Source organism: Pleurodeles waltl, chromosome 8, assembly GCF_031143425.1.
Source record: "Pleurodeles waltl isolate 20211129_DDA chromosome 8, aPleWal1.hap1.20221129, whole genome shotgun sequence".
Lineage (NCBI taxonomy): Eukaryota > Metazoa > Chordata > Amphibia > Caudata > Salamandridae > Pleurodeles > Pleurodeles waltl.
The window spans coordinates 528,597,955-528,612,807 of record NC_090447.1 but is presented as its reverse complement, the minus strand read 5'-3'; the positions used below and the strand labels follow the sequence as shown (position 1 = coordinate 528,612,807).

The window sequence follows — 14,853 nt, the reverse complement described above, 5'->3', positions numbered from 1 at the left end:
TCTTTGGCACTGTTTAACAAGCCTTCACATTTTTATTTAAGTGTCCTGGTGAGTCATGTTGCGCACAGAAAGTTTTGGGGTGATCTGTCAAGCGGGGGCTGAGAAAAGGGGGTGGGGGTTAAAGAAGCTGTGTTTCCCATGTTAATTCCCATAGGACCTTTGAACATGACTACTGTCCGAACTACTGGACGGACACCAAAATTGGCAGAAAGCTAACTTTCGGTACGCATATTGTGCTCTGGCTTGTTTGGTGTAAATCAGTTCAGTAGCTTTTGAGAAATTTAAGGGAATCCAAATTTGTGCATCTCTAGCTGCAATGACTTTGCAAATATTGATGAGCTTGTGCAGGGAAATGCGCAGCTCTTATTGCCTGCCATCACTTCAACCAGGAAGTGTTGGCAGCCATCTTAGGAGTCAGCTTTAGCAGAGTACCTCAAAAAAAAGTTTACAAAAAAGAAAACAGGACAGGGTAGAGACACCCTGTCCCCTTAGTTCTGGTGCTGGGGCCCAGAGGGGCCTGCCAGGACAAAAATAGCATTTTGTTAAATAACAATTTGCCGCAACATTTGCAAATTCAAAGCAATAGAAAAAAAAAAAACAAGCGTGGGCTCCTGCACTTGTTTTTTTAAAAGCCCCAGGGTGGGCCATGTCCTGGAGGCAAAGTGAAAAATAAGGAGGCTTTTCAGTGCCCCGGTACCGGCACCTCCCTGGGGCTAATTGTTCATTTAATGCACAAGGCTGTACAACCCCCTCGTAGAAGCAGGGACCGCCAACTCCCAGAGGCTTGATTGAATTTGAATCGGGGGAGCGGCACCCCCGCAGCCCTAGGGACCATCACCTCTCTGGGACTTGATTGTATTTGAATGCAGGGTGCCTCCCATGGGGAAACATGAAAAAAAAGAAAGGGGATCCATTTCCGACCCTCACAGCCCCAGGGACTGCCACCTCCCTGGGACTACATTCACAGTTGGAGGGGGGGTCAGCGGTTCCCCTCAAAGAGCCGATGATGGCCCTGGGAGTCACCACCACCCAGGGCCGGCTCCTTCTATGTCCTGGGGTGCCCACCTCTGGGACATAGCTGTTTGCTTTTGCTTGGTGGAGCTGACAGCTCCCCCCATTCAAAAGCAAACAAAGTCTGCCTTCTAGCAGCAGGAGCTGTCAAACAGCTCCCGGTGGCAAAAAACAGAGTTTCATCTGTTTCCCTGCATGCAATATTGTATGCAGGAAAAAAGATGAAAACATTGCTCCCACAAGTAGGGAGCTGCTACTTAAAGCAGCTCCCTGTTTGTGGGAGCAGTGCCGGCTCTCGCTGGACTTGAAAAAGCATCCAGGACTGAAGGGGACTTGAGGCTCCCCTGTGGTCCTGTCACTCTTTCAGTAGGCTGAAGGTTCAAATTCCAGTATAGTTTGACAGTGTGTTTGTTTATTCACTAGTGTTTTGACTATTAAACCTTGCTAAAGATAGAACATTCATGTTTCTTTCCTATCACATGCGTGGGTTGAATGTCATAGGCATGTCTGGAAAAAGCAGGGGAAGGAGTCACCTGTGGTTTAATGGTTAAGGTCACAGAACCTAACACTGAAAGTTAAGGGTTCTACTCCAGGTGTTTCTGTGGTCTTTTTCCTTCTTTAATTTATTTTAAACTTCAAAAGTTGACGGTTCATACTGAAGGGTGATGTCACTCGTTTTAAGTGACAAATACACTTTTCTTTTTAATTTGTTCTACAATATCTCATTTTATGTATCTCATTCATTTAAGCCTAAATCGCTGTCTCTCCAATCTCTCAATTACTCTGTCTTAGAATTTGATGACTAGGGGTGTTCCTTGCAGAGTCTGGCCACAGGCCAGGCCCAGCGACCAGCCCCACGGGCATGGCCAAAGACCGTGCGAGGTGCAAGGTTGGGTGATTATAGGGGGATGGCCACATGGCCTGGGCGTAGGCCCAACCACTGCTACGCATGGCCAAAACCATGCACGCCAGTGGTTGGATTAACGTTTAGTAGTGAAAATTACTTTATGTTAAAAAAAAACATAGAAATTCACTGAAAAAACAAAGGTTACAGGGATGTTATAGTTAGGAAATAGAATTTTAAAAAACATAGAAATTCACTTAAAAATCCAAAGGTAACAGGGATGGTATAGATAGGCTCTGACTTTACTTATACAAAACCATAGAAATTCACCAGTCATAGTTAGAGTAATCTCACTCTTGTGTCCTAAGGTAACTATAACTCGAGCCCTCGCGATGCACTGCTAATTACCCCATAAATTATGACACTCATAATATCTTTGATGAAATCATTGATAGTGTTTCTGTAACATCTGTAGTAAAATATTCATCAGATAACTCTGCATGTCAAGGGCGTGAATGTTGTGGCCAAACTTGGATCTCTGTTAGGTGGTGAAGAGAAATTAAATGCATGTGAGATATTGGTCATTTATAGAGGGTGCTTAAATACAATATCTGGTTGTCCTTGATTAAAAATACCATAAAAGAAATATTAAATACTTTGAAATTCAGATTCATAGAGATTTTTGGGACCATTTGAGTAAATATATATTTATCCATAAAAAGACTAAGGGCCTGATTATGAGTTTGGCCATCAGAGGACCGCCAAACTCGCAATGGCGATCAGAGGACCGCCAAACTCGCAATGGCGGTTGGGCCACTGCACTCCTGGAGGTCTGATCACCAGATTATGATCCTAATGATAGGATCGCCAGGAAACCGCCACCTCTGCTGAGATCAGGGATCCCGATGGGTTGACTGCAGTTGGAATCGAATCGTGGTCAGTCACGGCAGTTCTGAGTATGCTTACAACTCCCCTTTCAGTCAGGGTTTCAATGGCGGCTGCACCGCCATGGAAAAGCTGGTTGAAAGCCAGTGCTGGGGCCCCCTGACAGCACCCTCTGCAGACAGTGTGCATTCTTATTTTGCTGGTGTGCGACAGCATTGTCCTCTGTTCCCCAAGGGAGCCGAGGCCAATGCTGTTTCTACTGAGCTGACCATCGGAAATGTCATAATACGACATTTCTCCCGTCAGCCTGGTATAAACATCATAATATGATGGGTGTGAAGCTGCTCGATTGATGGCAGCCTCATCTCCGCGGCTTTGGTGGTCCGACGGTTGGACCATCAAAGTCGTAATCAGGCCCATAATTACTTATGTGTAAATAGAGACAAACGATGGCTGTTATTATGTGGGAAGATGGATGCAATAGAAATGTTCCCTTTATCAAAAGTTCTATGAGATCATCAAAGATTTTTTTTTTTAAATCCCTAATGAAGGATTTTGTCATGTTTGCAAGGGGTAAAAAAGCATTGTAAAATTAGTGTGAAAGATGTCAGACTTCTCTTGATAGCTGAGGTGTTGGCATGCCATACTTCAAAAATTATCACAAAATGGCATTAGTTTGACAAACTGCCATTGGGTTTAGGGTTGATGGTGTGGAAAGGCCAGGATGAGAAGACATTGAGGAATCATTTTTCAAGCTAATACCTTAGTTGTGACATCGGAAGCAAAGTTCCAGAACAGATGAGTATTTCTCATCTTTGAAGCAGATAAGGGAGAATAAAATACAGGTTTAGGAGTCAATATTGTTAAATGTAAAAGCATGTCTAAGAGTAAATCTGCGAATAAAGATCAATAGGAAGGATTTTCTTTCAGATGAGTAGATTAGGCATGTTATTTACTGCATCAAACACATTTGGCAAGAGGGAATGATCTTGCTTGAAATAAAAAGGAGAGTATTGTCTATAATAAACAGAATACATTTTTGTGATGCCTTGTAGAGTTCAGAAGGAAAAAATAGACAATATCTTCAAGGAATGGCAGGAAATTTAAATATATAGTTTTCAAAACTCTTGCAATTGTACCTGGCAAAGGGAGCACACAAACAATCTTTATGTGAGAATTAAAAATCCATGGCAAATTTGATCACAGATTGTTGAGTGCGGTGCTTCATCTGGGGCTTACTAGCTATTAGGTTGTGTAATGTAGGTGAACTTTCAATATGGGGCAGTGGAAAAAACAACATACCTACTCTTACCCACTAATTGTAGCATTACATACCAAGTCAATTACTTCATAAATTGCAACACTAAACAGGCAGTTTATGTCCTGAAATGCCAATGCTGCAATATCTGTGTGTGTAGCACAATTTACCCTGTAAAACAGCAAATACAAAAATACTTCACAGCTATCCACAATAATGATAACAGTTATCCTCTAGCCAAACTCAGATTAGTGGTCTGGGTAATCAACCACAACAGGGAGTACAATGTTTCCCTTGTGCACATTTTGCTTCCATACTACTAGCATATGATTGTAAACCCCAGGTTTGAGAACTCGCCTTAACCCCTTCGCTGCCAGGCCTTTTCCCTCTCAGGTGCCAAGCCTTTGTTTTGGCTATTTCGGGCAGTTCGCGATTAGGCTCTCATAACTTTTTGTCCTCATAAGCTACCCATGCCAAATTTGGGTCCTTTTTTTCCAACATCCCTGGGATTCTACAGGTGCCCAGACTTTGTGGGTTCCCCTGAAGGAGACCAAGAAATTAGCCAAAATACTGCAAACATTTCGTTTTTTTTTTTTAAATGGGAAAAAAGGGCTGCAGAAGAAGGCTTGTGTTTTATTCCTGAAAATGGCATCAACAAGGGGTTTGCGGTGCTAAAATTACCAGCTTTTCAGCTTTCAGGAACAGGCAGACTTGAATCAGAAAACCCAATTTTGCAACACAATTTTGGCATTTAACTGGGACATATTCCATTTTTACTATTTTTTGTGCTTTCAGCCTCCTTCCAGTTAGTGACAGAAATGGGTGTGAAACCACTGCTGGATCCTAGAACGCTAAACATTTCTGAAAAGTAGAAAAAAAAAAATTATCAAGGGGTAATTTGTGTAGATCCTACAAGGTTTTCCTACAGAAAATAACAGCTGAAATAAAAAGAATATTGAAATTGAGGTGAAAAAACAGCCATTTTTCGCAATGTTTTACTCTGTATCTTTTTGCTGCGATGTCAGATTTTTTAAAGCAATATACCGTTACGTCTGCTGGACTCTTCTGGTTGTGGGGATATAAGGGGCTTGTAGGTTCATCAAGAACCCTAAGTGCCCAGAGCCAATAAATGAGCTGCACCTTGCAATGGGATTTCATTCTGTACCGTGTATACAGCAATTCATTTGCTGAAATATAAAGAGTGAAAAATAGGTATCAAGAAAACCTTTGCTTTTCCAAATATGGGCATAAGATAAGGTGTTGAGAAGCAGTGGTTGTTTGCGCATCTCTGAATTCCGGGGTGCCCATACTAGCATGTGAATTACAAGCCATTTCTCAAATAGACGTCTTTTTTACACACTGTCTTACATTTGGAAGGCAAACATGTAGAGAAAGACAAGGGGCAATAACACTTGTTTTGCTATTCTGTGTTCAACCAAGTCTCCCGATAAAAATGGTACATCACTTGCATGGATAGGCCTAATTCTCGCGACAGGAAACGCAACTTGGACACATCACATTTTTACATTGAAATCTGACATGTTTTTTGCAAAGCGTCTAGCTGTGGATTTTGGCCTCTAGCTCAGCCGGCACCTAGAAAAACCAACCAAACCTGTGCGTTTTTTTAAACTAGACACGTAGGGGAATCCAGGATGGGGTGACTTGTGTGGTTCTCACCAGGTTCTGTTACCCAGACTCCTTTGCAAACCTCAAAATCTGTCTAAAAAACCCTTTTTCCTCACATTTTGGCGACAGAAAGTTCAAGAATCTGAGAGAAGCCACACAAATTCCTTCCACCTAACGTTCCCCCAAGTCTCCCAATAAAAATGGTACCTCACATGTGTGGGTAGGCCTAGCGCCCGTGACAGGAAATGCCCCAAAACACAACGTGGTAAGATCACATTGTCCCAAAGAAAACAGAGCTGTTTTTTGCAAAATGCCTAGCTATGGGTTTTGGTCTCAAGCTCAGCCAGCACCTAGGGAACACTACCAAACCTGCGCATTTTTGAAAACTAGGCACCTAGGGGAATCCAAGATGGGGTGACTTGTAGGGCTCTCACCCGGTTCTGTTACCCAGAATCCCTTGCAAACCTCAAAATGTGGCCAAAAAACACTTTTTCCTGACAGAAAGGTGACAGAAAGTTCTGGACTCTGAGAGGAGCCACAAATTTCCTTCCACCCAGAGCTCCCCCAAGTCTCCTGATAAAAATGGCACCTCACTTCTGTGGGTAGGCCTAGCGCCCGTGACAGGACATACTGCAAAACACAACGTGGGCACATCACATTTTCTCAAAGAAAACTGACCTTTTTTTTGCAAAGTGCCTAGCTGTGGATTTTGGCCTCTAGCTCAGCCGGCACCTAGGGAAACTTACCGAACCTGTGCATTTTTGAAAACTAGACACCTAGGGGAATCCAAGATGGGATGACTTGTGGGGCTCTTACCAGGGTCTGTTGCCCAGAGTCCTTTGCAAACCTCAAAATGTGGCCAAGAAAACACTTTTTCCTCACATTTCGGTGACAGAAAGTTCTGGAAGCTGAGAGGAACCACAAATTTCTTTCCACCCAGCATTCCCCCAAGTCTCCCAATAAAAATGATAGGTCACCTGTGTGGGTAGGCCTAGTGCCTGTGAAAGGAAATGCTGCAAAACACAATGTGGACACATCACATTTTCCCAAAGAAAACAGAGCTGTTTTTTGGAAAGAGCCAAGCTGTGGATTTTGGCCTGTAGCTCAGCCGGCACCTAGGGAAACCTACCAAACCTGTACATTTATCTACAAAACTAGACACCTAGGGGAATCCAAGATGGAGTGACTTGAGGGGCTCTCACCAGGTTCTGTTACCCAGAATCCTTTGCAAACCTCAAAATGTTGCCCAAAAAACACTTTTTCCTCACATTTCAGTGACAAAAAGTTCTGTAATCTGAGAGGAACCACAAATTTCCTTCCACCATGGTTTCCCCAAGTCTCCCAGTACAAGTGGTACCTCAGTTGTGTGGGTAGGCCTAGTGCCCGCGAAAGGAAAAGCCCCAAAACACTATGTGGACACATCAAAATGATCAAATACTAAACAACCCGTTTTTGCAGGGGGACCTGCGTTTTGGGTCCTGGGCTCAGCAGCCCTATAGGGATACCTACCAAACCCAAACATTTCTGAAAACTAGACACCCAAGGTAATCCAGGGAGGTGTGACTTGCGTGGATCCCCCAATGTTTTCTTACCCAGAATCTTCAGCAAACCTCAAATTTAGCTAAAAAATCAAATTTTTCCCACATTTCTGTGTGGGATCACCGCACCGGGACAAATTTCCTACCAACCAACGTTCCCCTCCATCTCCCAGTAAAAATGATACCTCACTTGTGTAGGTGGGCCAAGTGCCTGTGACAGGGAAGAGCCAAAAACATGTCAAAATTGAGGGGGAACCAAAGCGGGTCCAAAGAGCAGTTTGAAAAAAAGCATTTTTAGGCTGACAAGTGGGGCAGAATTTTTATTGGTATAGATGAGACAATGCTGGGTGGTAGGAATTTTGTGGATTACCGCAGATTCAGGAAGGTACCATCACAAAAATGTGAAAAGTATGTGTGATTGCCAGAAAAGTCAGAGGTTTGCAGGGCATTGTGGGTAAGAAAATGGTGTGGGGTGCATGTGAAGCACACCACCCTGGACTCACCCAGTTGTTTAGTTTTTAGATGTGTCTAGGTCTTGTGGATTTTTCTACATGGCAGCATCCCAAAGTCCAAAAAGTGCAGCCCTCACCATTCCAAGTGGGACGATTTTGAGAGTTAGCCAAGCTCTCATTGCCCAAATGTAAAACCAAAACCCAAAACAATCAAACGTCCTCTTGCTTGCCATGGGATAAGATGTTTTAGTGTGCAGCGTGAGAGCTGAAAGACTGTTATCCCCTTCAGTTGTGGTGGGAGAATAACCATGCCCATACTGGTTGGTAGCCGATGGGAGTATGGCCATGCCTCCCATACCTCCACCCTATTATTTTGAAAAAAAATCTTCCCTGGTCTCTGGTGGGCTTTCTTCCCCCCTTGGGGGCAGATGGACCTTCCAAAAATAGGCCGATCTGCCCCCAAGGGGGGCAGGTATGGCCAACAGTAATGTGCCCCCTTGGGGAGCGACCCTTTGCCAAGGGGCTGCCCCCCAAACAAAACACACACATACACACACACCAATACCTGGTGCCTAAGTGGTTTCTGCCCCCCTGGGGGCAGATCGGCCTAATAGATATAGGCCGATCAGCCCCCAGGGGGGCGCAGAAATGGCCTAATTAAAAAATTGCCCCCCGGGGAACGACCCTTATCAATATAAATAAATGTAAAAGAAATCCCTGATGTCTAGTGGCTTCTGCCCCCCTGGGGGCAGATCGGCCCAATTAATATAGGCCGATCTGCCCCCCCCCATGGGGGGCAGAAAAGTTCTAATAAAAAAATTACCCCCCTGGGAGAGACCCTTGCCTAAGTGGTCGCTCCCCTTATCAATATATAGAGAAAAAAACATCCCTGGTGTCTAATGGCTTCTGCTTCCCCGGGGCAGATAGGCCTAATTAATATAGGCCGATCTGCCCCTGACGGGGGCAGAATTGGCCTTAGATTAAATGCCCTCCTTGGGGAGGGACCTTTGCCCAAGGAGCCGCTCCCCTTCTTTTTTTACCTAAAGTAAACACAGAGAGAGACCTGAAAAGGGAAGGAAAAGCCTTTCCTTCCCTTTTCATGCCCCTCTGCCTCCCCTGCCCCCCCCCGTACTGAGGAGAAACTATTCAGTTTCTCCTTGAGCGCAACGGGAGTTAACCTCTGATGAGGTCAGCGCGCGTCGGTGCGCTGACGTCATCAGACATCACTGGGGGGGGTCGGGGTGGAAGGGGAAGCGATTCCCCTTCTAGCCCTGCCCTGGTGGGGTGGGGGGAGGCCCCTGGGGGGAGCGCCACCACTTCCCCTGAGGGCCTATACCAGGACATACTGGTTACGTCCATGGCGCTTCAGCACCGCGCCTCCGGATGTAATCACTACGTCCTTGGCGGGGAAGGGATTAAATAAATAGTTGTAACATATGCAAATTTGTATTGTAGCGGTATATCCACTTGCATCATAGTTGAATATCACCTTTTTATTTGTTTCCATTCCTCTGTTCCTACTCTCAATCTAAACCAACATGTATGTTTCTGAATACTTGATTTAGATGTTCTACCGATCGTATAGAAATATTTCTAGCTTTGATCATTTTAATTAGCATGACAATTAGAAACAATATGTGCGTGTCAACTATTTATCTGTGTATGGTACATGTTATTAAAAAACAAATACATTTTGCATTTGTCGCTTTGGCTCTATTCACTAGTAACCTAATCTATGTTTATGCATCTGACACACTTCTTGTAGTTTGTTTTAAACACGATCCAAACTACTATCATTGTATGATTTTCTAAATAATGATTTTGTAATGCTATGAAATGTTTACAACTTGTTTCATTCAATCTGTTTTAATGTTTATATACACAACAATTGCTTTTAAGTAGACAGAACTGCTGCAATCTTATTTTGTGTGAAATATAAACTTCACATTCTACCCTAGACAACTGGTAATACTGATAGTTAGCTTCTTTGTACTAGCAGGTTTCTTTTTACTGTCTACTTAATTTTGTCAAACTTATCTTCTTCTGTTTCCTCTTTCCTCCACTACAGACTATGGACTCAGATTACCCTGTACTAATACCTTGTCTAGTTATATTAATGCCATCAATACGAGCATGACCACTCCAACATGGTGCACACATAAGCACACACAATGCCTACCAAAAACTATTTACATCATTTCACTTTTCTCACTTCGATATATTACATTTATTCACATAACTATCAGTCTTCCTATAGTAAGTGTTTATATTAGTAATGGCTTCCACTTATAATCGTTACTTTCCTCAATGTGTTCTATACGAGATGCTGCACACTATTTTTGCATCAGACTAATTTGTAGCTATTGTAACTAATTTCATTTCAACATAGCGCACTCTTTACTCACTCTGGAGAGGTGCTTTTTCTTCTGGTCCAGTCTGGACCAGAAGAAAGTCCCCAGAAGCCATATGCTACTTCTGGGTTCACACTCCCTATCCTGATACCCTTTGCGTACACACATTCCAAAATAGGTCAGTAGCAGTCCATGTTGTTCTTTTTTCTTTTGTTATACCTTAATCTTTTTGTTTGCCTAATGAAGCACTCAACAGGTATTATTAGTTCCCAAGACCTTCTCATGTATACCTCTAACGCTAATACTCCTTTTTGAATATTTGCTTGATCATTAGGAAACTCCAGCTCCCATATCTAATTAAATGCTTGTTTGGCAATTTTTTGGCCAGGTCTTACATGGATTTTCCATGGCTGCTTGCTTTTTTGATACATTTTACCAAATGGGTTTACTGTTATTAACTTTGACCAAGTTCTCCTTTGTTTGGAAAGGTTGTATGTGAATTCATAGAAAAATAATTTCATGGAACACTATTACTGAGAAACCATTTCATCTAAAAAGTTGAATGGAAATTTTCAGACTAAGTGGCATTTACCTTTTTGTAGAAACCAATTCATAGAATGTCTTTTTAGTCGAAATTGGCTTTTGAAAGCTTATTTTTTAAGTTCATGTGCAATGGTTGCAGTTCTTACTCTCAGAAACAGGTTTGTCAGAGATATTTACTTCAGTGCTTCACATCAGGGGGCATCATTTCATATTTATATCTTTTACATTGTCAAACAATTACTTTGGATACTTTTAATTTGTTCATACATCACCACCCATAAACCTTTGCTGACCCCTCACAATCCCTAAACACCATCAATCCCTATGACCTAAATCCCTTCACCACACCTAAACTACCCTCATGCCTGAAGCCTAAAAGCCCTTTCTACCCCAAATATCCACCATCCCTGAACCATAAAATCACCACTAACCCTAACTCCACCCATTCCTGAACCATAATCATCACCTAATTATGCCTAAGCCCTCCTATCACATACCTATTAAAACACATCATTATATCCAAACTACACATGTACCTGAACCCTAAAAAAAACGTCACCGACTTTAAACATCAGCCATCCATGGCCCATAAGAACTCCTAATCACCCTAATCAACTCAGCCCTAGATCCTAAATACCCCTTTCTACATCTAAACTCCACCCATCCCTGAATCCTTAAAACCTCTCACCACCCTTCACTTCACCCCATCCTGAATCACAAAAAACTCTTCACCACCCCAGCCGATACCCATAACTTAACCTTAAAAACCCTCACCAGCCCTAAACTTCGCCAGTCCATGAACTTTAAAACTCCTTGACACCCTTACACTCCACTCATTCCTGAAACCTAAAATACCCCAAACACATAAACACACATCTCTGTGAACCCTAAAACACTCTCACCACCCCTACCCTCCACCCATCTCTGGACCCTGAAAGCTCTTTTCTGTGCCTGAACTCCAGTTATTTCGGACCCCTAAAACCCCTCACCACCCCAAACATTACCCACCCCTGAACCCTAACCAACCCACAGTAGTCCTCAGGTCCACCGAAGTTTAAAGTCATTTTGGACTTTTCTCAAAATTGTCTTTCCTTTACAATGTTTCTTATAATTTTCGTTTTTTTTTTATTTCCTTAAAATCAGTTTTTTTCATGATTTGATTTCCTCTATTGTGGTTTCTCAATTTTCGTTTTCTATTAATTCACAGACATCAGGTTAGAAAACAATAATATATAACACAATTTTTTCTGCTACATATGGACCGAATCCTTTGTTCACTGTTAAGGCCATTATATATTTTTATTATATTATCACTTAAACAGTAGACACTAATAAAAATAATTCAGCACTCATGCCATATCAACGCCACCAATCAAATTATTTAATAAAGCTGCACCAAAATTCTTGGGTGGATGCGTGAGAACACCCACACTCCACCCATAGAACGCCTTCCCAGGGCAAAGTAACACAAGACCTTGCGCTGCCCTACGTTACTCTGGATCTACTAAGCTAAGGGAGACATCAGACAAGACAGTGTGTATTGGACTTTTAGATTAGAAACTTGACAGATATGCTTTTAGGACTGTTATCTGTTGATTCGTTTTTGGCAATACCAAGGTAAGAATGATCTTAAACACACAAAAGTGTTGAATATATGTGACATTGAGGCAGCTGCTAATTTCCCTATATCAAATATTTTATGTTACCCAAAAGATTATTCATGTGAAGTGTGGTAATAGCAAGTGGAGTGATTAAATGACACCAAATAAACGTGCTACAAATCATCGACATCCAGTTGTCAGACACGAGTACATATCTTGCCATGGAACAATACTCTTCTATAATGGGATAGGCACTGAATAAGTTTGACCTTATTTGGGTATGTTTCTTAGAATGCTATCGTAAAAAGAGTTAGTAATATCTAAAAATGTCGAATGAAGATTCTCCTTAGGTTTTGTGATAAACAATGTAGTTTCGTAGGGTATTACAGTGTTTCTCCACGTGTGTTTATATGTGACAAATGCTGATAAAACGGAAATAGTACCAGCCGTAACATTTTAAAATGAAAATAGTAATTTAAAAACATGATATTAAAGAAAGTATATGCACCTCTATTAAACAAATTCACTTCTTTCATTTAGGTGCATCTGTTACAGCAACCGACATGCCAGATATGCTCGGTAATCTGCAATTCAACCTATTGAGGAATACCCGAAACAAAACTGTACATACACCGCAAGTAAGAGAGCTGGTGTGGGGAAGCGACGTTGAATGGACATTCCCAAGAGACACTTGTCTCTATGACTACATTTTGGCTTCGGACGTCGTCTACTACCATAAATTTCTGGATGAATTACTGTCAACCATGGAGTATTTCTGTCAGCCAGGGACAGTGTTAATATGGGCAAATAAGTTCAGATTAAACACAGATTTTGAGTTTTTGGAAAAATTCAATGCTGCATTTGACACAACAGTGCTGGCAGAATTTCCAAGCCTGGATGTGAAGGTGTTTAAGGCCACAGCAAAAGGTGGAGCAGTTAAAAACAAAGACAGAGGTCTTTAAATGTGGAATTTAAAATGGAAGACGAGTTTATAAATTTGCAATGTGGGCTCAACAGAGGGAAATGCATACAAAGGATTATGCAAAGGCTTTTTTTGCTATATTTTACACAAAGTGTATTGTCTTCACAAAACACGAAACTAAAATGGTAAGTTCATATGCAACAGCAGCACCAGTGGAGGCCAACAGAGAAAAAGCAGCATGACAATCTGTAGATACAAGTGCGCTTACTGAAACAAAGGGCCTGATTACTACTGGGATCGATTAATTCTGACCCATGCATAAACCTCTGTTTATGCATGGGTCATAATGACAAGTTTGAAGGTATTTAACGGATCAGATAATTATTGGATGTGTTAAATAACTAAACTTTCGTTGAATTTCGGCAGGTCAAATCTGCCACAATTTAACAGGGGGAAAGCATACAGTATTTACTGTATCATGCAGAAAAGTGCACTAAACACCAAATCAGCATGTTATTCCCCAGTAACTCGTAATAGATGTTATTTATCACACCGAAATATAATGTACCCCGTGATATTGTTATTTATCTGGTACCATAAATGAGGCCCTAAATAGCAAAATTTGAATCAAACCTCCCTATAGATTCTGATGCTCCATAAGACTCACAAGATTTCAATCTCAGATGAACCACTGGTGCCGAATACAGCCATAAAAGGACCGGCGACACATATATTATTCTTTATAAGTACATAAAGTAAATCTTTGCATAAAACAATTTGTTGTGCATGGTCAGAGGAGTGTTAGTTGTAGTGCAATCTATGAGTAATATGTTTTGATGTCATGCGTAATGCTCGGAGCAGTGCTCCAAAGGTCGCAGAAGCATGAAATAGGATACAAAGAGTGAGGCATAGGTTCACTGACTGCTTATGCAAACCAGTATAATGCACTGAAGTTACTTAAATCATGATTTGGCAATATTCCAGGACTTTTTTGTTTTTCTTACTGCTAGGCAAGTGCTGACAATCTCTGGTCTCTTCGGCAGCATGTTACAGAGCAGGCGTGTCTGTATAGACATAAATCTCCTACCAATGGCCATTTTGGAGAGGTGAATGACGAGGAGTGGTATCTAGGGTTGTGTTGGTGGTAGAAATATGGTAAAAGGCAGACCATTGATCCTGAGATCCAATGGGGGTCAATGGAATGAAAATTCTTTGTTTGGCCGAACAGCGTTCACCATGAGTCCCCCATATGAGTAAATATAGATGTGTGCATGCCTATTTGGTCTTGAGGGTTAAGTAGGCTGAATTTTCATAATTGCAATCTTTGGTCCACCATTAAAGTTTGTTTACCACCAATATGTGAATCAGTGTCTAAGTGTTTGCCCTGTTGAGCCAAGAGTGGTGACTAAATAAATATCATCCACAGCCATGCTCGTGGACCAAGCAAAATACTCTGTGAACCTTTATATGGACAAGAAGAAACATTCACCTGAAATGTACACTTTGTACAAAAAAGAGAAACTATACGCATCATAGCTTTGCCACTTTTTTGAGTTCGGTGGTTGCTATGTTTTCATTGCCCTCTTCTTGCCCTTGATACTACACAGTCCCAAATAACAAACATATACTGTACTTAAAATCAAAACATTCATTCAACTTGAATTACTTCCAGAGATCTCACCAGAAGTGCTCTTCTAATTTTTCAAAAGTAGGAAAAAGCAGGGATAACAATATATCAAGTGAATAAGGAAGTGACAGGAGATTTTAGCCCACCTGCCTTCTTCTGCAAAGTAGCACATACTAAAAAGCCTTGCATGGAGTA

General features: G+C 41.8%; 1 protein-coding gene across 1 annotated transcript in view; it reads left to right on the top strand.

Annotated features, from left to right (window-relative positions):
• The window catches only part of METTL21C (methyltransferase 21C, AARS1 lysine), a 179,093-nt gene extending 164,627 nt beyond the window's left edge, over positions 1–14,466 (top strand). Inside the window, exon 4 of the mRNA XM_069203142.1 lies at positions 12,650–14,466. Within this exon, the coding sequence (XP_069059243.1) occupies positions 12,650–13,071 (422 nt within the window). The 3' untranslated portion in view covers positions 13,072–14,466. The remainder of the gene's footprint in view (positions 1–12,649) is intronic.
• Positions 14,467–14,853: the final 387 nt, after the last annotated feature.